Here is a 22,098-nt window from a genome sequence, read left to right on the forward strand (position 1 = left end):
TATGAAAAATATGAGTGTAAGAAAAAGTAAAAAGCCTATAGCTTTGTCAGTTTGAAGAAATCAATGTTGTTCCTTGTTTTTGCCCATATGCAGACCTAACTGATGGTTTGAACAACCCCAAATGTAACCTAAAAAAAATTTTTTAAGATTATTTATTTATTTGAGAGAGAGAGAGAGCAAGAGCACAAGTAGGGTAAAAGGTAGAGGGAGAAGCAGACTCCCCGCTGAGCAGGGAGCCTAATGTGGACTTCAATCCCAAGACCGTGGGATCTGAGCCGAAGGCAGATGCTTAAGCAACAGAGCCATTCAGGGACCCCTGAAATGTAACTTTTTATGTATAATCTAAAATAACACTAGAAAACTGCATGGTTTTAAAGGAATTTCCTAGTAGTTTGCCTAATTTCTAGTATTGCCTCCAGCATTTCTATCAAATTAACAACAAGTTTTGTTAAAGAAATATGTATAATTGGAAAAGTGGGCTTGTAGCACATTATATAATAAGATTATGAATAAATCAACTACCTGCATCAAAGAACGGGGGTGGGATTCTTAAAGTACTTATAGGGACAGGGAGACCAATAGCCCTCCAAGCTATTTTTTGGCACCAGTCCAATTTTCCAAGAGCTGGAAAAAAGAAATGAGGTGACATACACATGCAGCAGTGACATTTAGACCACAGGAACTGGTTGGGAACCCTACTGGCAGACACTGGAATAAAGTGTCTGAAAATTGCTCAGATAGAACGATTTCATATCTGGTCATGCTGCAACTGGAGCTTGATGATGACAAGATACTATATTTGGTTCATTTGTCAGCAAAACTGTAGGGCTGCGGATGCCTTTTCTCAATCTGCCAAAGTGGTCAAGCCCATGAAAATACGAAACAATTGTGTGGGAAGGGCAGTGCCTTCTTTTTCTGCATCAGTCTTTCTAATTGTTCATAAGTTGTGTTCATATTTGGAAACAAGAACTTCATCTGATTTTGGATACCAACCCCCTAGGCACTAAGGTATAAATCCCAAAGAGAAGAAAGCCATTTTCCAGTGTGCACCTTCAAAGGAGAGAATGGTAGGGAGTCAACGATTCTCCTTTTCTTTGTCATTTGTTCTCTTTCCAATTGCACCATGCAGAAGATGTAGACAGAATATTTAACCTGTACTCTGGACGGGGCAGCCTGGATGGGAACCTTTTCTTTCCGGGTCTTATAAGATACAGGAAGATACAGGATTCCTCAGAACCAATAAAAGCAAGATGGGCTCCTGATTCTTTTTTTTTCTTTTTTTAAGATTTTATTTATTTATTTGACACACACAGAGAGAGACCACAAGTAGGCAAAGAGGCAGGCAGAGAGAGAGGGGGAAGCAGACTTCCTGCTGAGCAGAGAGCCCAATGCGGGGCTTGATCCCAAGACCCTGGGATCATGACCTGAGCCGAAGGCAGAGGCTTTAACCCCCTGAGCAACCCAGGTGCCCCTGGGCTCCTGATTCTTAGATGGAGATATGGCACTGTTTATAATGACTGAGACTTGAAGGTATTTCTGGGTCAGCCAAACCCTCTGAGGGGAGTCCTGAGGCAGAGCGGAGAATGAAAGCCTTTCCACTAAATTCATCCACCTATCTTCCATATGCCTTTATTGCTTCCCCAATTTACTTTTCTTAAGCCCTATCTCTAGCCACTTTTAGCATCTGAGCACTCCTGATGAGGCTGAGGTTGGATTTACAGCAAGAAGGCAGGGCTCTTTGGACCGAGGGCACAATTCCAACATGTTATGAGGAAGTTGCAGCACAGATAAAGTCTGTGCAGAAGGAGATTCCAGAAGGAGGTCCTTGTGTACATTGTGCAATGCTTCCAAAGGGCAGGGATCATGGTTTAGATTGTCTGCTATGTTGAATAGTTGGTCATTCTATTATAGGCAGAGATGACTCTACCCAGAGACCCAGGTCTCCAGCTGCCAAGTCACATTTCCATTGGCCCAGAAACTCTTAACTTCGCAGAGGACTATTTTGCTGCTTTTAGCTGCACCTTCCTAAAATCAAAGTTTCTGTGCAAAACAATGGAAGAAACTTGATTTGGGTCGGGGGGAGGCTGTAATTTTATGCAGCTCATAATAATGACCACGCCTAGTCTTATCAGGTGCTGAGGAGGTGGGCGAGGGAAACCAGGGTGTGTTGAAGGGAAGATGGTGACATAACTAGTGTATTTGGGGAGGCCAGGGAATGTTAGGTGCTTAAGACACTGTTTTTCAAATTTAATATCTATATGAAGATGTAGTTTCGGATTCGTAGTTTTGGGATGTGTCTGTGGACCCTACTGGAGTAGGACTCCCTGGCAGCCCCCAGGCCACTGTAGAGCCTTGGGGTGTTAGGCAGAACTTAACAGTAGCTTCACATGGAACCACAGCTAGAGCCAGCTCCCCTCCGGACAAGCCGCGTCAGACACTAGACAGGAAGCATGACCCCTGGGATCCTTTGTAGCTTTACCGCTCTGATTTGGGGTTCTGAGGTTTCCAACAAGGTGGTTCTTTTTTTTTTTTTTTTTTTTTAAAGTAGGCTCCGTGCCGGGCATGGATCTGGAACTCACGACCTGGAGATCAAGAGTCCCATGCGCCACCAACTGAGCCAGCTAGGTGCTCTCTCCCCTCTCCCCCCACAACGGGGTTTTTCAACTTTTGGGGTCACAGGCCTCCGTGGGAACAAGGAAAGTTCTGTGTCCCCTAACCTCCCCGGTGCACACGCACTCTTAATGGTGCAAGCCACGTTAGGCCCCGCAGCCCCGGCGCAGCAGTCCCGCCCGCCTTCCCTCCGGGTCGGGCACCCGCGCCCTGGGCGGTTCTGCGGCTCGGCAGCTGGCCGGGCTCCGCATCAGGCGCGGGCGGGGGCGTGCCAGGGGGGGCGTGCCAGGGGCGTGGCGGGGGCGGGGCCAAGGCGGGCGCTAGCCGCGCCCCTCGGCCGTGCGAGAGGCCGAGCTTGCTGCATTGCAGCCGCCGCGGCGCCGCTCGGCTCCTCACTCCCAACAATGGCGGCTCCGAGCCCGAGCGGCGGCGGCGGCGGCTCCGGGGGCGGCAGCGGCAGCGGCACCCCGGGCCCCGTGGGCCCCCCGGCGCCGGGCCACCCGGCCGTCAGCAGCATGCAGGGTAAGGAACGCGCCAGCGCCGCGACCCCGGTCCCCCCGGCGCGGCCGTCGGCGTCGTCGCGGCCTGTCCCCGCGGCCGCGGACGCCCCCGGACCCGGCTGAGGGAGCCACCGGAGCCGCCCGCGCCCGCCCCCCGCCCTCCCTCGCGCTTCCCGCCGCGCGCCCGGCCCTGCCCCGGCCCCGGCCCGGGCCCTGCGCGCAGGCCCGGGGCCGCGGCCTCCGCCTCCGCCCGCGCGCGGCCGCTCGGCCCCGCCGGCCCTGCGCGCGGGGCCCACCTGGCCCTGCACCGCCCCCGCGGCCGCCCCCGCCGCGCCGCCGCCGCTCACCTGGCGCCGCCCCGCCCGCGCTTCCGGGCCCGAGCCCGCCCGGCCCGGCGACCCGGCCGCGCAGGTAGGCGGCGGCGGCGGCGTCTCAGCCCCAGCCCGGCGCCCCCCGGAGCTCCGCCGCCGCAGTGGGGCCCCGCGCAGGGCCATCTTGGCTCCCCGCGGGGCGCAGCTGGAGCCGGCCCGCCCGCCGAGCTGACCTCCCGGCCCTGCGCTCCAGCGGGACCCCGCGCCTGCAAACTTTCGCGGGGGTTCCGCGCGCCGGGAGGGCGAGAGGGGTGGGGGGAGGGGGCGCCCGGGCCTGTGCCACCTGTAAGGTGGTGGTGTGGACAGCCGCGGGCCTGGCGGAGCGGCTTGTCCGGGGCCGGGGGTGTCGGCGTGAGCCTGGCAGGCTCAGAATCTCAGCACAGAAGCGAGAGAGAGCAGATTCGGTTCCAGTGGAGAGGGGCAGGCGGTGGAGCGCGGCAGGGGTCAAAGTGATACCGTGTCGCGTCTGGACATCCGAGGCAGCTTCCTAATTCATGGCTGGCTGTCCCCACCGGGAGTGCGCATTTTGATCCGTAGGGCTCCTGACAGGGGTGGTGGTGGTGGTGGTGGTGGTGGTGGTGGGGCTGTTGTGAAAATACCAGGCCCCAGCCCATCGGGGGCCATTTCCTTAAGTTTCCTGCGGAATTTCGAGGAGTAATGTTATTTTTAAGACAGGGAATCTCAGAAATCTCTTGACGACTTCGGCTGACTGCTTATAGTACCTTATTAGCGGAATCTGTCGGGGTACCCTTGGTGGTCCGTGTCACCATGGTTACTCCTTGATGAAAAGCTTTCTAAGGACGCTTCGGTCCGTCTTAACCGGGTGTCTAGGTGTGTCTGAACCGCGTTTGGGTCAACATTTACTGACTATCTTGTGTTTATGAGAGCGTCTGTGATTCACGAAGCAGAGACAGGATTTTAGTCATTTTTATATCCCAGCTGCCCTCCCTATGAGATAATTTTGATACACATAAAGAATGGTGACATATAGACAGGGTGATGTCAGAGCTCAGAGGACACTTTCTGTGCAGGCTTTCATCATTAATTCAAATTGAATTCGTTATTGGATGCTGTGTTGCACAGCACACTGTATAGACGAAGTGAAACATGGATTTAGTGATCTTACCGCTTTTCAGTCTAGTTGTTGCTGGTGGGGAAATGAAACAGCAAAACGACAACTTAGGGTTGTGTTGCTTATGCAAAACGGGTGACTTACAATGCTTATAAAAGTAATGCAGGTTTTTTGGCGGGGAGTTCATGGTGGGGGAGGGTAGGGAGGCTGGTAGTTTGAAAAAGTTGTATAAATGTATTCTTTTTTTGTTGCTCAAAACAAAATTTATTGAGCATCTGCCTAGTGCTGGGCATAGACTGTGTAGTGCTGGGTATGCAGAAAAGAGTGAACGGGGCAGTCACAGCTCTGATGGAGATTACCCTCCCCATGGGATGGGCCAGGGAAGACAATCGGCAGGTAAATAATGGAGAAAAGTGTTACAGAGATAACAAGCTGGGTTTTGTGATGGAAGATAATGGGGAAAGGTAGAGTGCTTTGATAAGATGGTTTAAGAAGACCTGTCTGCAAAGACGAAGCTCCTGCTAACAAAGGCAGAGGGAAACTGTGTGAAGGCTCCAAAGTGGGCAAAGTGGGGAAGACCTTGGAGTGTTGTAGGAATGCAAAGTCCTTGTGGCTGGGCATTATTCTGACATTCTCCATGCTTCTCCGCCACCCCTGAATGTCAGTGCCTAGTAAACCAAACTTTCTATCAAGCGGAACCTATTTTCAAAGGGAGAAGGAATATATAGGACTTCTCTTTGAATTATTGATGAATTTCTTTTACCACTACCATGTCTAGCCTTGATGGCTTCAGGAACCTGCTAGATATATCTTGTTATTTGAACCTGTTTTGGTTCCTCAGAATGAAGAGAAGCACTTGACATTCTCAGGATGTTGTCTAGCACAGTCCAGGTTATAGACCATGAGCTTAATGGCAATTTAGGATCTTTTCTGTTTTGTGTGGTTCGAGCCTAATCTTTCATGCTTCATCTGCCCTAGAGACCTTCAGTTTTAGATCAGACTTCAGAGCCTCAGAATGTTTGGTATATCACCCCCTTGCTCCAGTCTACTTCTACTTGCTACCCTAGAACACTGCCTTTCTGGGCGGTATTAATGACCTCCCTTCTTTCAAGCAACTAGTATTCATATATGGAATACATTTTATCTAACAGACATTAAGAGGTACTTCTGTGTGATGAGCCCTGTGCTGGGCACTGGATAACCCTGTACACTTTTTTCATGGCTTGAGGTTTGTGGCCCAGAAGTGGCCCAGTTGGGAGGCATTATTTTCTTTTTTTTTTTTTTTTTTTTTTTTTTTAATAAAGATTTTATTTATTTATTTGAGAGAGAGACAGTGAGAGAGAGCATGAGCGAGGAGAAGGTCAGAGAGCGAAGCAGACTCCCCATGGAGCTGGGAGCCTGATGCGGGACTCGATCCTGGGACTCCGGGATCATGACCTGAGCCGAAGGCAGTCGTCCAACCAACTGAGCCACCCAGGCGTCCCGGGAGGCATTATTTTCTTAATATCACAATGTTTAAGATCCAGAGCTCTGGAGCCCTGGATTTGAATCCCCTTCTCAGGATTTAAGATTTTTGTGACCTAGGGCAAGATACTTAACCTCTCCAAGCTTGTTTCTCAGTTGGAATGTAGGAATAATGCTTATGTCACAGCTTCTTTGAGAATGCACACAGCATAGTCCTGACATATAGTAAGGATGTGATACATGCCTACCATCACCATTGTTAATAGCAACAATGCTGTTATTTGTAAGGGTGTCCTTAATGGTCTCTTTCATTATTACTAGATGTGTCCCTAACCCCTCATGATCCACTACACAGTTTCTCCGGCTTCATTATTACTGGGTCCTACCCTTCTCACTAATCTGTTGATGTCCACTTTTCATTGAGCCTTTCCTTTAAGAATATTCCTGATGAGTCTTTATTCTACCTGGATTCAGGTAGAATACCTGCTCGGTCATGTACAAGCTCTGTGACTTGGGATGATTACTCACCTTTTCTGAACTCGGAGTTTCTCATCTGTTAAAATAGGGATGCAACCTACCTGACAGGGCTGTTGTGATGATCACATTATTAGATTAATGCACACAGGAGTGCTTGGAAAATTGTAAACTATTAGTATATAAGGATTTTTAATAGACATGGCTATTCACCTGGTTGAATTACTAGACACTTGACTATCTCATAAACACAAGAAGTTTATTTTAGAAGACTTAAAGTAGGGAAAAAATAAAACTTCTGTTAAAAATAAGACTTCTGTGTTTCTGTAAACTCTACTCAGTTGAGAAGTGCCAGTTTTTTTTTTTTTAAGATTTCATTTATTTATTTATTTGACAGAGAGAGAGAGATCACAAATAGGCAGAGAGATAGGCAGAAGGGGAGGGGGAAGCAGGCTCCCCACTGAGCAGAGAGCCCGATGCGGGTGCCTCAATCCCAGGACCAACCCTGAGATCATGACCTGAGCCGAAGGCAGAGGCTTAAGCCACTGGGCCACCCAGGCGCCCGAGAAGTGTCAGTTTTTAAAGCGATTTTTAAAATGTGATTAGAATAGTTAGCATCTATAGTTGATTCTGAAAAATACGGAAGCATCGGAAAGTACTTGCTACAGGAAGCAGTTATAAAGTCTACATTGTAGGTACCTCTGATTCTCTTAATGAGCTGTTCTAGATAGGCGATTTTTCCTTTTTTCTTCTCCGGTCTCAGCTGTAGATGTGTCACAAAACTTATGGACTACTAGTCCAGCCCTTGCTTATTTACCTTCACCTGAACTATTTATAAATAGCATTTAAAGTTAAAGATGATCGTTTGGTTCTTAAAAAACACACTCACACAAGGGCACCTGGGTGGCTCAGTTGGTTAGGCATCCAACTCTGGATTTCAGCTCAGGTCTTGGTCTCAGGATCGTGAGTTCAGGCCATGCGCTGAGCTCCACGCTGGGTGTGTAGCCTGCTTAAAAACAAAAACAAAACCAGAAACACATAAACAATAATGTACAGCATGGCAGCTATTGTTAATAATACTATATTGCATATTTGAAAGTTGCTAAGAGTAAATCTTAAAAGTTCTCATCAAAAGAATGTACGTTTTTTGTGCATGGTGATATTAACTAGACTTATTATAGCGATCATTTTGTGATATGTACAAATATCAAGTCATTAAGTTATATATCTGAAATTAATGTCATGTATGTTAATTATACCTCAGTACTAAAAAACTTTATGAAAGAAACACAGAACTTTCAGGCGTAATGGTGGATGTCTGCTAAAAAAGATTTCAAATCAGTACACTTTTTTCTCTCAATAATATTTAAATATATAAAATATGTGTGAAATGCCTTATTTGTGATTATATTAGACTGTTGTACCATTTAGTCTGTGGTTTCCAAGAACCATAGGAAGATGCCTTTATTTGGATACTAAAGAACTGAATTGTGCAGACAGTAGATCTAGTTCCAAACCCTAGGACTGTTTCCCTTTCCTTCCAGGCAGGCTGAGTACTAGTCCCTTAACCATTCATGTGACACAACCTGGTACAAAGTCCACCCCAGCAAGCTGGTCCCCTCTCAAAGCACAGTGCATTTCTCTGTTTTCTCTTAAAAACAAGCACAATCCTAGTATTAAAAGACAAGAAGTACAAAAACAATCCTTTCAATATACTTATTTTCTCTCCTTTTCCTCTCATGTACCTTCAAGTGAATGTGTACTGAAACTCATTTTAAGATGGGATATTAGTTAACCCTGTATTTTGAGTCCTGTTCCCCCCCCCCCATAAATTTCTTTATTTTTCTTCCATTTCTGTGAGCAGCTGGATTGCTTTGGGCTCATTCAGCCTTCCCTGCTTCCTAGGGGTCAGGAGATCACAAGCAGCTCTATCATACATAACCCAGGTCAGTCTCTGTAGTCTCCATCTCTCAGAGATAGGGAGGGAGTCGGTCTAAGTTACACAACCTGGGAAACCTTCATTCAGATTTAAAGTTAAGAAGGGAAACCAATAGTTAACACAGCTCTTTTTCACTCTTTCCCTAATTTGATGCTCATAAACACTACTTTAAGGGTAGGTTGCCTTAGTTCCCTCTCATAGATTAGGGAACTAACATTCAATGAAGTGATTTGCTCTGGAGGAGGTGGGTTCTGACCCACCCGTGTGACTAGTAGCCTTTCTTCTTCTTGCTCAGTAGCACAGGGTCACACAGGTTTTCCGAGCTCAAAGCTGTTTCAGCCATTCAGGTCCGAGAGAAGAAACTTTGCCAGAATGATGCAGATTCAGGAATAGAAAGGGGAAATTATTTTAGGTTTTGGTTGGGGAGGGTGGAAGCTCTAAGCAGCCAGCCATGTTTGGGTTGATTTTGGAGCCTTGTTGCTTCCTGATGCTCCTTTATGTTCTAGAGTTTTAAACTTCCTGGAGGGTTGACAGTGGCATTTTGGATTAGGAGGCATTTTGATTGGGAATCTAAAGTAAGTAGAGAATTTTAATTAGGCATTGGCCCAGGAAGCCAGTATAGATTTGAAAGGTAATGGAACCCTTTCATCACCGTACATAATATATAAAAGGAACCCATTTATCAGAAGAGTTAATAAATTATGTTGCTATCCCGAATAAATTTGACATTTGGTGGAAGTGACTGTTCTGCCAATGGGCATGGGTTTGCTTCTCCCCTTGTCCCCGATCCCAGGAGCTCCAGAAAGTCTTCATGTGTTGACTTTTCATGCTTTTGTCAAAGTATAGAATTATTGTGTACTTATAGAAAGGCTTCAAGGGCCAGGAGTGATAAGATTGACCTAACTTGTGGCTACACAGTGAAAGGGACCATTGGTTAGTAGTTAACTCAAGATGGGCCTCTCGAAAGAAGGTAACATTCATATCGTATACAGCTTGATTCCTGGCAAACACATCATTGGAAAGATGATTGAAGTAGGCACCACAGCAGCTTTTTCAAGGCATGTTATGTTCAGCTTACCAAACAGCACTCAAAATTTATAAAAGGGAGAAATAAGAGAAGTGTTACCAGATATATCTGCTATGCCTTCATTGTCTGAACTTACTAAAAAAGTAAGTGACATTAATTGGCTCCCCTGATGTGTGCTGGTATCTCTGAGATCTGGTTTAGCTTCCTGCCAGGGAAATTATCCACCTTCTTGGACACCAGGGCACCAGGCTGTGTCTGGGAAGGGCTGTGGCAGAATGTAAGGCCTGGGGTGGGGATCCCCAGGCTGTGTGGAGTCCCTCCCTTTTACTTCTCCCAGGGAGACTGGGAATGAAAGGCGAGGGACTGGTTTTGTGTAGGTGGAGCTGGTCTGGTGGGGAAAGTGCCAGTCATTGTTCACCTGAGGGCGAGACCAGGAATGATCACTACGGTAGTAATGACCTGCAGTATTCCAGGTGCTGTTGGACATTTTAGAGATATTGCTTAATCGTCACAGAGCGCTTTTGGGTATTGCTGTTCTATTTTACAGATGAGGAAGTTGAGGCTCATAGAGGTTAGATACTTCCCACAGTCACAGAGGTAATCAGTTGCCCCCCCCAGGTATACTCAGGCTTCCCTGAACAAGCTGGAGGTATTAATACAGCATTTAGTTACACAACCAAAGAGTAAATGAGGTAGTCATTGGTCAGAGGCGGGAAAAAGAAATGGATCATGAGGACTGACAAGATCCCAAACTAAGAGCATCTGTGGGAGGGGCGCTTGGGTGGCTCAGTTGTTAGGTATCTGCCTTTGGCTCCAGTCATGATCCCAGGGTCCTGGAATCGAGCCCCGCATCAGGCTCCCTGCTCAGACAGAGGCCTGCTTCTCCCTCCCCCACTCCCCCTGCTTGTTTTCCCTCTCTTGCGGTGTCTCTCTCTGTCAAGTAAATAAAATCTTAAAAAACAAAACAACTATGGAAAGGATTTGATCAGTATTTGTCAAATCATGAATGGTTCTGGATGACACAAACAAGCTGGGACCAACTGAATTATGGTGGACTCCTCTGAAGTTCGAGGCTGGTGAAGCAAGGAAAGTGAAAGGAAACAACACAGCAGGAGTCAAATCTTATGGAAACCACTCTAAGTACAATGCACATGCAAATTTCGGACAAGCTAAGATAAACCCTTAGATGTTAGAGCTGTAATGATGTACTCTGAGTAACTTTGCAGTTGAGGCCACATGCCACAGTTTTGAGGTTGAATCTGGAAGGCAGCAAACAACTAGACTTTTCATGCTTGTGTCAGAAGGAAGGCTTGGTAGATTGCTCTATGGGCGTGACCTGGTAAGGTGGCTTGGATTTTCTTTACGCTAGTGTGGCTTCATTCTGAAATTCATAGTCCATTGTCAGCAGTACCCAAATCTGGGATGCCCAGAGGCCTGAAAGGAATCGCTGAGGAAGTGGGAAATCACTTACACCCCTGTCCCGCACATACCATCTCCGGGTTATACCATCAACCCAAAGCAGCAGGCCAGGGAGAATGTAAAACCCCATGGGAGGGGGGCTCTTACCTAGGCAAAGCAGGTCCTGACACACTGTTTCCAAATTTTAAGATGAGATTACCTTTTTTTTTTTAAGTAGCTTCCACACTCATGGAGTCCAACATGGGGCCTGAACTCACAACCCTGAGATTGAGACCTGAGCTGGGATTAAGAGTCAGACACTTAACCATCTGAGCCACACAGACGCTCCATACTGATATTTTTTAAATTTTATAGTTAAAGAAGGATCCTGGGGGTCCAGTGAAATGATTTGAGTTTCACAGTTGGAACTAGGACCCTGGGCTGATGTTGCTTCTTTTTTCCTTTCACAAAGGCTCTTTGCCTTTTGTTTTTCTATACACATAATGCACAATGTAAACGGTCATCTATGCTAACGTAGACAAGCTTACTTTATCGGGCAAATACGGTAATGGTAGGTTTTGAGTCATGGCCAGTGAAGGGCTGTCACGATTGAGGTGACAGTCAGAGAATGAGTGGGAATGTGGGAAAGAGGGTGACCTCGTGAGAAAGAGGAGAGAAGAAGCCCTACACAGCTCCATTTCTCTACACCACCATATACTTCTGGATGCTTGATCTTGGGGGTCTAAGATTTAACACAAGTAAGCTCACCTAGGGCCAGATGAAATGAAAAGGACTCAAATTTGAAGTAGAGGATCATGTAGAATTTAGACTCAGGGTACAGACACCAGAATAAAAGAGGGAGGCACATAAGATATTCAAGATTAACTGGTACCAGCAACAGATTTAACTGATACCTTAAGTGTGTGGATGGGAAGACAGAATTTCTGAGATACAGGAGACCTCAAAAAGGAACATATGTGAATGAATATTAATGGATGAATTACAGTATAGCCACAATCTGGCTTTGTCTACAGCCGAGGATACTGGAAGTTTTCCTCACTGTTTCTTTACCACCGTCTTTCTGTTCTTGTACAGGATTGCTGGTGGTCCCCTCACTGCCTCCCTGCCCTTTGAGAGTAAGGAGCTAGGGGAGTTCTAGAAAGATTTAGCTAATAGCCTTTGATCTGATCTGACTGATAAGACTAAGTGGAATTCCAAAGTGAGCCATTCTGTTGGAGTCAGTGGAGCCCTCCTTGCCTCTGAACTCTGGGTCTGTTAGCACGTCTTTCCTGAGTGTGAGGCCTCAGAATCCCTTTACTGGGTCACTTATCCATAATAAAAAGAACAAGTCCTGTAGTGACGCTTTGGGAATTCCAGACTCTTCCAGTTTTAGTTACCTGCATTGGTTCTGTACTTGAAGTGGGTTTAACCCCTCGTGTTAGAGCAGTAATTGGTGACACTCTAACATTGTCAGTTACATCTGCCTTTACACATTTTTCCTCCAGGAACTTTTTTTTACATAATTGTGCAGACAGATCCAGCTCATTCTTTTTCTTGTATCTTTCAAGTTTATTTATCTTGCTTTTTTCCCCATTCATATTACTATTCTGTTTACCTCTCTCATCCACTATTTATTTTTTGCTACCTAGTAGCAACCAATGAGCTAAAAAGAAAAGAGTGACTATTGACTTAAACTTGTTTCAGTCTTTCCTCCCTTTGCTTCCTCTCCAGTTGTTGCAGGTGAATTTTCCCTTCTTTCTCCCCCCACGTACCCCCTCCCCTGTGGAGGGAGGGAGGGTACTGGAAGCTGGGCTTTGGAACCGTTGGCGGGGGTGGGGAGGGTGGTTGTTGCTGAAGCACAGTGTGCTCTCTGTGTATTTCTGTCTGTCTCCAGAGAGCCAGTTTCCTCTCCTTGACCTGTGCTCCCCTCATTTTGCCCAGGAGGAAGCTGGCTAGCTTTTAGTCACTTAGGCTTCTAAAACCCATGGATCTCTGACTTCTCTTTCTGAAGTCTCTTCCTGCCGTACATCTGCTGGGGTAGCAAGTTGAGCTTGAGGTGGTAGCTGTGTCCAAGTTTGCCCCAAGGACTTCTGCTGGTGAAGTCTCTCCATTCACACTCCCTCCTGCGTTGTCTTTTGTGTGATTAGGTAGTAAGCAGTGGGTTACTTTTGGCTAAAGTAGCTACCTTAAGATTTTTCAGGTTTTGTATGTTGTGAGGTCTTTATCTTAGAATCTTAAGCATCTTGGTAACTGGATGAGAAAGACAACTTAAACACTCCTTCCTTTTAGTCCTGGCTCTTTTTTTTTTTTTTTTTTTCCCGAAGTTTTGATTGTGTTTGCATAAATGCAAGCTTGAGTGGATCCTCATTCTGAATTTCCCCATGTTGTTCCCAAAAGCATTCATGAACACAGGCATAGGAAGACTACTAAGAAAACCAGACGCACTTAAACCAAGAGGATGAGATTTTGCGAAGGTTTGGCCATAAACAGCCTATTTTACTGAGTGCATTTTACAAAAAAATTACATCTGTATGAATGTAGGCATAAGGTATAAGCATGTCGAGCTGGATTTGGGAAATGAGTTCACAGGTTTTCTTCCTGTAACTTGTAAGGTTCCATTCTGCTGTATCATTCCTAGGGACACAGTCTTCTTGTCAGGCCTCCCTTAGAAGGGTTTCTGCCCCTCCTCACTAGTTCACTGTCTTACGCTTGAAGTTAGCGAATTGACTAGAAAAGGTTGGTTTGAGTGTTGAGGCTTCCCAATTTATGACCTACTTTTGAAGCCTTTGAATCAGTGTAGCAATTAATCATGAATAGTTCTAAGTAGTATGAGTTAATAAAAATAACCTGTAATGTGTTATGAATTTCTGGATTTAAAAAATTAATAAGAATATTTGAAAAGTTACTCTTGACTTCCAGGGGCTAATGGCTACTCTGTTTCTCGAATAGATGTGAAAAGTTAAGGTAACGGCAGAATTTAGAATTTAAACTTGACTTCAGCTCCGCTTGATAAAGTACAGCTTTATCTGAGACAGCTGACTTTTTTAAAGAAAGCCTGTATGTTACATTTATCACTGTGATAGTGGGGCTTATGTGATTTGAACTGTTCTTGAATTGGTTTTGTTCAAATGTAACATAAAAATGCAATGTCATGTTCTAATTTTGGTTTGTTTGATTTACAATCAATGAACTGGAACTTATCTCTTTTACTTTAGGCTTTCAGATAAACTTCTGTGAAAAGGCACAAAGTAAGCTACAAATTTTATGATACTATGCTACTTATTTTTTTTCATATCCATCTTGGTATTGGGAATGTGTCCACTATTGTTTCAACTAACCAACCATGGCAATTTTACATTAAAAGAGCTTCCATTTCTCATTCTTACTCCAAATACAAAAAAAAAAAAAAAAAAAAAAAAAGTCATTGTTATATTCTTGATTGTAAGTTGTTCTTTAAAAAAAAAAAAAGATTTTATTTATTTATTTGACAGAGATCACAAATAGGCAAAAAGGCAGGCAGAGAGAGAGAGAGAGAGAGGAGGAAGCAGGCTCCCCGTAGAGCAGAGTGCTCTATGTAGGGATGTGGGGCTCCATGTGGGGATGTGGGGCTTGATCCCAGGACCTTGGAATAATGACCTGAGCTGAAGGCAGAGGCTTTAACCCACTGCCACCCAGGTGCCCCTGTAAATTGTTCTTGTTTGCACTTGAAATTGAAATAGAAAGATACAGATATTCAAATGTATGTAGGCATAGAAAGACATATATAGATATGCAGATGTATGTAGATTTGGAAATGTAGATAGGTCCAGAAAGCAGACTAGATTTAGAAAGATGTATACAGGTATCAAAAGATAGGTTTATATGATGTAGTTATAAAAAGCTGTACATAGGTATTTGGACTTAATCATAATTTAGACTACAAGTTGAGGAAAGGTTTCTATTAATATCGTGCTGCAATAAAGTATGTCACTCTACTAAGAATTTTCATGCTTTAAAATTGATTTTTTTGAACCATACACTTAGAGCATTTTAACTTTTCTCTTTGAAACAGTTTGTTTCTTCCTTCTCCTGCCTCCCCTTAACCCACTATAGACTAGTACTCTATATTAGGACACTAGTCTTTATTGAGTACAGAATACGTTTTCTATTAAAGCACATTTTTAAAGCTAAAACAAATTCATTTTAACCTTAAATATCACTTGTATAAATGCAGTTTCAAAAAACCTTCACTCAAGGAGGCTACTCTCCAGTTGACCAAAAAAAAAAAAAAAAAAAAAAAAATCCCCCAATATAATATAACTAGTATCATCATCTGCTGATTTACTCACAGAATGAGGAAGAATGGGGACAACTTTTTGATAAACATCCTTCTCCCTCCCAGCTTTATTGAGATTTAATTGTCATATAACATTAAGTTTAAGCTGTACAGTGTGATGAATTGATAAATATTGCAAAATGATTATCACAGTATAGTTAGCACCTCCCTCACCTCCCATAACATTAGTATTTCTTTTTGTGCTGAGACCATTTAAGATTTACTCTTTTAGGGCACCTGGATGGCTCAGTCAGTTAAGCATCTGTCTTTGGCTCAGGTCATGATCCTAGGGTCCTGGGATGGAGCTCCTGGGGCTGGCTTCCTGCTCAGCAGGGAGTCTACTCCCTCTTATACCCTTTGTCAAATAAACAAATCTTAAAAAAAAAAAATTGACTCTTTTGGCAATTTTCAAGTGTATCATACAGTATCATTAACAATAGTCACCATGCTGCACATTTTGGATCCCCCAATATAGATCATTTTTAAGTTAGTTAGTTCAAAGGAAACAACGTTTAACCTGGAGAAAACTTTCTGCTGTTTTAAAGTTTTCTGATGGGATCAAAATGTTTTATAATTTCCATTGTTTGAACATTGTGACTTCCTTTGAAATGTAGTTAGTAAAAATTTATTTCTGGAATGGTTCACTCATGATAGATCGTAGGGCAGCTAGGCTGTAGGATACAATTTTTTAATTGGTTCATTATTATTATTATTATCTTTCTCTTACCTTTAACAATATTATGTGATTTCCTGTCCATAATGAACCTACATATATGATATACATCTATATGTAATGAAGTTACAACTTTGATTTTATGCTGTTTTTAATTTTAATACACTTCAATAATTTTTAGTTTAGAAATATTTGTTTAAAGTTTAATATAATTTTTAATTTATGTGTGGACAAAATCTAAGGAAAATGCCAACATTTAAAAAATTTAAAGCTGCATTCACATTGTCCTTTTTTCTAACTTAGCCCAGTTGTGAACACAAAACAAGAGAAATGTACTGATTTTATTAAGTTTAAATTTGTGTATGCAGTGTCCATAAAAAGCTCTATAGCTAGATGAAAAGTGCCTCTAGACCCCCTAAATGGCTCTGTCCCTTTTCCGTTGTTGCAGCAACCGCAGATCAGCGATGCGGCCCACATGGAAGAGCCGCACATGGGAGCGTGTGTATTGGCACTTTGATGCTCACTTTGGATTTTCAGTACCCCTTCACTCTGCCTTCTCATGTCTCCTTTTTTATTTTTCCCCCTCTTTATGGGAGGTTGCCCTCTTTGTTTTCCAGCTTTTGGGATTTAGTACAGTTTGATACACTCATTCAGAAAACACCTTTTGGACACCTCGGTGCGTAGCGAGAGGGAAACAATTGGTCCGCAAGTAAGTTAGGTCCTTGCCCTTAGTGAGCTTGTAGTGTAGTGACTTGAGTTGATCCTGGCTCGGTTCTGAGTGTTCAGCGGCGGATGCTATAGATTGATTCACAGCTGGATCCAGGGTGGGGTGGCGGAGGAGGACAGGTGGGCACCTGCTGAGGTCCTCAGCGAGAACAGCGCAGTGGGCGGAGATTGCCTGCCGTGGGTCTCTGAGAGCTGCTTCCCTGATTGGAGATCGTGGCTCAGAGAACCAGCAATGGGCTCGCCCTGCTTTGCAGTGAAGCCGAACTGTCTGTGACTGGGACCTCAGTGGGAGACTCGGGGGGAGTGGGCACGTATATCTGGGGTGGTCCAAGCAGGAAAGTTGGTAGGTATGGCCACCTCTAAGTTGACACCATTTATTTTTGTACTAAACTGTAAGTTTTCAGTTGCTTACATCCGTAACTTTTTTCCAAGATTGGTCCTACTTTAAAAATTACAGTTTTTTTTTTTAAAGATTTTATTTATTTATTTGACAGAGAGAAATCACAAGTAGGCAGAGAGGCAGGCAGAGAGAGAGAGAGGAGGAAGCAGGCTCCCTGCTGAGCAGAGAGCCCGATGCGGGACTCGATCCCAGGATCCTGAGACCATGACCTGAGCCGAAGGCAGCGGCTCAACCCGCTGAGCCACCCAGGCGCCCCAAAAATTACAGTTTTGTAATGTTTGCAGTCTTACCTTTGAAATACGTGAACTTGATGTTAAAAGTGGTCATTGCCTCTTTGAAAATAGAGGGCTTGAAATCACTCAGGTAGTCTTTTCTCATCCAATAGAGCATACTCAAGTGTGAGAATCTTCTGTTTTATTCTAAGGATGTTTCAAAATTATCAGAGGACTTTACGTTTCCTTCATTAAGAATATTTGTATGTCATACAATGGTCATAGGAGGGGAGGGGGTGCAAAGAGCACAAAATTAGATCCTGTTAAAAGTCAGTGAGTACAACTGCTTCAAATGTTCAGTTCTCCATCGTAAATCAGACTTATTGTAAGATGATTCTGATGACTAATGGAAGCTCTGAAGGATTAATTTTCCCCCATTGTTTGACTTTCACATAGTTTTTGTTTCTTATATTGTTACATCACTATTCCAATTAGTTTACTACAATTGCCTGTTTTAAGCTAGTGGAGTTTTATTGGAAATGTGTGTGTGAGCATTTACACACACTGTGAGATTGCCTATTTAATGTTGGAGTCAGATTTTTATAGAAATTCAATAAAAATCCACTTTGCACCTCATGGTCTTCTTTTTTATCAATTATAGTTTGCATTTATTTGCCTTTTGATTTTCTAAATAAATTTGTTTAAGATAAGTAAATAGATGAAGTTATAATTATTTAAGACAACAGTGTTATATTTCTTTTAACACTGTTGGATTGTCACATTATTCTGAAGTCTGAATGTAAGACTACTTTAGGGAACAATGTTCTTTCTGATTAGAGTGCCTACATTTGGAAGGTTGATTAATTCATCATTTATCATTTGGAGATAATGATTTTGTACTTGTAAAGGTGTTTATGTGACTTCTGACCAAGTTTGAATGACCAGGTTTGAATGATCATATCTCAGTGGCTTTAATCAGCTAACCTAAACACAGTTCTTCAGAATATGATTTGCTTTGCTTTATAGAATTGATTTTTGGGGCGCCTGGCTGGCTCAGTGGGTTAAAGCCTTTGCCTTCGGCTCAGGTCATGATCCCAGGGTCCTGGGATCAAACTCCTCATCAGGCTCTGTGCTCAGCAGGGAGCCTGCTTCCTCCTCTCTCTGCCTGCCTCTCTGCCTCCTTGTGATTTCTTTCTGTCAAATAAATAAATAAAATCTTTTAAAAAAATCGATTTTTGGCGGTGGGGGGGTCAGTGATATGCCTAGAAACATTTTTTGAGAAGTGCTTTTATAGATGTCAAATTTACCGTAGTGTATTAGCATTCTGACTTTTTTGTTTGGGTGAGAATTATGACTTATTAAGGTGCACACACAATAGGGTTCTTGAGTGCTAAAGACAAGTTTGGGTAGAGTCTTACAACTTTTCTGTAGCCTTTACTCTTTTTGGTAGCTTTGAAAACTTTTTTTTAGTGGCTTTTAAAAATTGTTTTACTTGGGAAAGTTTACATAAACAGCAGGATCTTTATTTAGAAAATTATGCGCTCCAGAGCTGACTTTTATTCTTGAAGTCACAAATAGAAATTGGATTACAGGTAGAGGTGGGTTTTGGTAACACTGCACATCAGAGTATTTGGAGAAAAAAATGGAGGTGTCCTAATGACAAATTCTCATTTAATTGTGAAACTTCTCTTTTTTTTTTAAATTTTTAAGATTTTATTTATTTATTTGAGAGAGAGGCAGGTAGAGTGCATGAGTGGAGAGAGGGGCAGAGGGAGAGGGAGAAGCAGACTCCCCATTGAACAGGGAGCCCAATATGGGGCTCCATCCCAGGACCCTGAGATCATGACCTGAGCCACTGAGGCGCCCCATGAAACTACTCTTTTACAGTAAGCATCCCTAATTGTTTTTAAGTTGATAATAATAAAAAGAAACCATAAAGAGGAGGAAGGATGTTTTGTAAATCTTTCCAGAAACTTGAGGAAATCATTAATAAGTTTACTGACCTGATAAGTGTCCATAAAAGATGATGTTTTGCTCGAGAGTATTTAACTGTATTGGAGGTAGAGTATGTAGAAAATCAGGGGAAGGAAGTAGTGGAGGGAGTCAAACCATTCTGTATTTAAACTAAGAGCTTAGAAAATTCAGTGGATTACATTTCTGATTTTCCATTTTATGTAGCAAAAATTTATACCCAATGGCTAAGATTATACCATTTGGAATTTATGAAACTCAGCTAAGTTTTTTTTAGCAATTACAAACAGAATGTTGCTATAGGAGGCTAACAAGTTTTATTTAAATTTATATAGTTTATATGGAATTTACTGTTTATTTATTTATTTAAGATTTTATTTATTTATTTGAAAGAGATCACAAGCAGGCGGACAGGCAGGCAGAGAGGAAGGGAAGCAGGCTCCCCGCTGAGCAGAGAGCCTGATGCAGGGCTTGATCCCAGGACCCTGAGCCGAAGGCAGAGGCTTAACCCACTGAGGCACCCAGGCGCCCCAAAATTTACTATTATTTATATTTTAAGTTTATATGCTGAAGTTAGTTGACAGACAAGGCTTTTGTAAGATTTGCCATAAGCCCGACTAGTATCCAGAATATTCACTTTGTGGACCATGATAAACTGCCTGTGGAAAGTCCATCTGCTTCGAAACAGCTTTTATACAAGTTCTAGCCCAAGGATTGTAGTAGTGGTACAGTCAGAGTCAAGGTTCACACAATCCCTTTATACTGTATATCATTCCAAGGGGAATGTTGCCTAATTGTCTTTGATCTTGAAAGTGGAGGGAACATTAATCCCTCCTGAAGAATGGTTTTGGTTGCTAGGAGAAGGAAGGTTTTGAATAGCTACTACACCTTAAAAATCTTTTGGAGAAGCTTAATGTGTGGTGTTTTTGAGCAAGAAAAAAATGAGTGATAATCCTACAGTGCAGAAAGTTTTCCTTCACTGGCCCATTGAACTTCACTATTGGCAGTGTTGGGCTGTTTGACAAAAAACAACAACAACAACAACAAAAATTTTTGTGGATCGGCAGCTACAGGGCAGAAATTTTGTGGAAGGTTTCCAGAGTGTATTCCCAACTAAATCTCTAAGTAATCAAAGTGGTTTTCAATTTAAGGTGATGGTTTTCAAACAAGGTATTGCCAATACTTGGGATTCCCATGACATGATTTTACGAGTGCTTTCAAAATCCAGATGCAAGTGTCTAGATGAAAAGGTGTACTAGAAGAAAGTTTTATAAGAAACTTTTACACCACCCAGGCTGGTGTTCATCTTCTCATTAGGCAGAGTTAGATGAACAGTAATGAGAAATGAAAATCAAGTGTATATAATCATATTCCCTCCCCTGTAGAGAACCTTGTATAAGGTTAAATAAACAGGCACGAATGTAACATTTAACAAATAGTGCTAATGATAAGAGGCACTGGGGTCTTTAAAGATGAATTCGATCTAGAGCCTACTCTGAGGGAGCTTGTGTTCGTTGAGAGATTGAACATGTAGAGACGGACTGGCAGAAATGATAATGATAATAGTAACCCATTTACGGTGTGCCAGACCCTGTTCCGAGCAGGTTCTGTTAACTTTTTTAATTCCGACAACTTCACGAGGCAGGTATAGTAACTATTATGCCTAGAAAGGTTAATAAGTAAATCTTCCAGTCATCCAGCTAATGAGTGACAGAACTGTGTGACCTTACTCTGGTCATAGTCGACATGCTGTAAACCATTGTGTTTTCTTACTTCTTGGAAGAAAGCAGGGGTGCTCGTAGGATTAATTTTCTTTCTTTTTTAATAAATATCATTTACTTATTTATTTATTAGAGAGAGAGAGAGACAGAGATAATGAGAGAGAGCACACGCGGGGAGGAGAGGGAGAGGCAGGCTCCCCACCAAGCAGGGAGCTGGATGCGGGACTTGATTCCAGGACCTGCCATCATGACCTGAGCTGAAGGCAGACGCCCAACCGAGTAAACCACGCAGGCGCCCTAGGACTGATTTTCTAAACAGGTGGCTTTCTGGCGGCCTTCACTTGCAAATGAGCGTGAGATCTGGGCTCATCACGTGTATCATTTCTGATTTTCTGGCCTTGGAGAGTTTCAGTGTTATCTAATTAGCCTGGCTGAATGTTAAGTGGAAAGAGTCCTTCCTCTGTCTCTGAAGTTAGGACATAGGGGATCTACCACTAGGAGAAAACTTGATAATTAAAGAAATACGTACTATTCTAGCCTAGACGGACTCAGAGAATGAATTGCTTCCAGACTCTCCAATGACTTTGTATGTCCAGGGAGCAGTGGCCAAGATGAGACACGAGAGTCCCGAACAAGGTGGCGTAGCCTTGTGCGGCGTGAGGATGGATTTGTATGCAGACTCCTCACAACCCGTTCGTGCTATTGGCAAGAGATTCATGTCCCCCTGACTTCCTGTTCGTTACGAATGGTAGAAAGAATGTTGTTTAATTTTTAAAAGCTTCGGATGAAAGAAGTGTAGTATTAACCACCCCCATGAGCCCCTTATATCCCATCAGTGGTTACCAACCTGTGGCCCCTCAGTATTTCATGTGCTCTCCTCCCTCTGCCCATGTCTGCTGAAGTATCTTCACACTGATTCTGATTTTCAGGATGTCGTCCACCTTGTGTCGTTTGTGTCAGTCACAGTCTTCTCAGAGATAAGAACTCTTAAATGCATAACCTCAGACCACTGTCACACTGGTAAATAAATAAAACACCGTTATCAGATAGCCACTCAGTGTTCAGATCTCCTTAGTGCCCTACGGATATTTGCAGTTGATTTGTTCAAGTAAAGATCTCAGGGAGGTCCACACATACTGGGTTTGGTTGATATGTCTCTTGGTGTCTTTAAATCTATGGTGGTTCCCTCTTCTTTTTTTCTCTTGCCGTTTATTCCTTGAAAAAA

The 22,098-nt window shown here is 43.4% G+C and overlaps 1 protein-coding gene across 4 annotated transcripts in view; it reads left to right on the top strand.

Annotated features, from left to right (window-relative positions):
- Nucleotides 1-2,952: 2,952 nt before the first annotated feature.
- Nucleotides 2,953-22,098, top strand: part of MAP2K4 (mitogen-activated protein kinase kinase 4) — a 132,619-nt gene continuing 113,473 nt past the window's right edge. For 2 of the 4 annotated variants that reach the window (XM_082708444.1, XM_082708446.1), the window contains exons 1-2: nt 2,953-3,132; nt 14,071-14,103. In XM_082708444.1, the coding sequence (XP_082564570.1) occupies nt 3,015-3,132; nt 14,071-14,103 (151 nt within the window). In that variant the 5' untranslated portion in view covers nt 2,953-3,014. The remainder of the gene's footprint in view (nt 3,133-14,070; nt 14,104-22,098) is intronic. The other 2 variants (XM_082708445.1, XM_082708450.1) reach the window with 2 other exon arrangements.

This window comes from Mustela nivalis, assembly GCF_964662115.1.
Source record: "Mustela nivalis genome assembly, chromosome: 17".
Lineage (NCBI taxonomy): Eukaryota > Metazoa > Chordata > Mammalia > Carnivora > Mustelidae > Mustela > Mustela nivalis.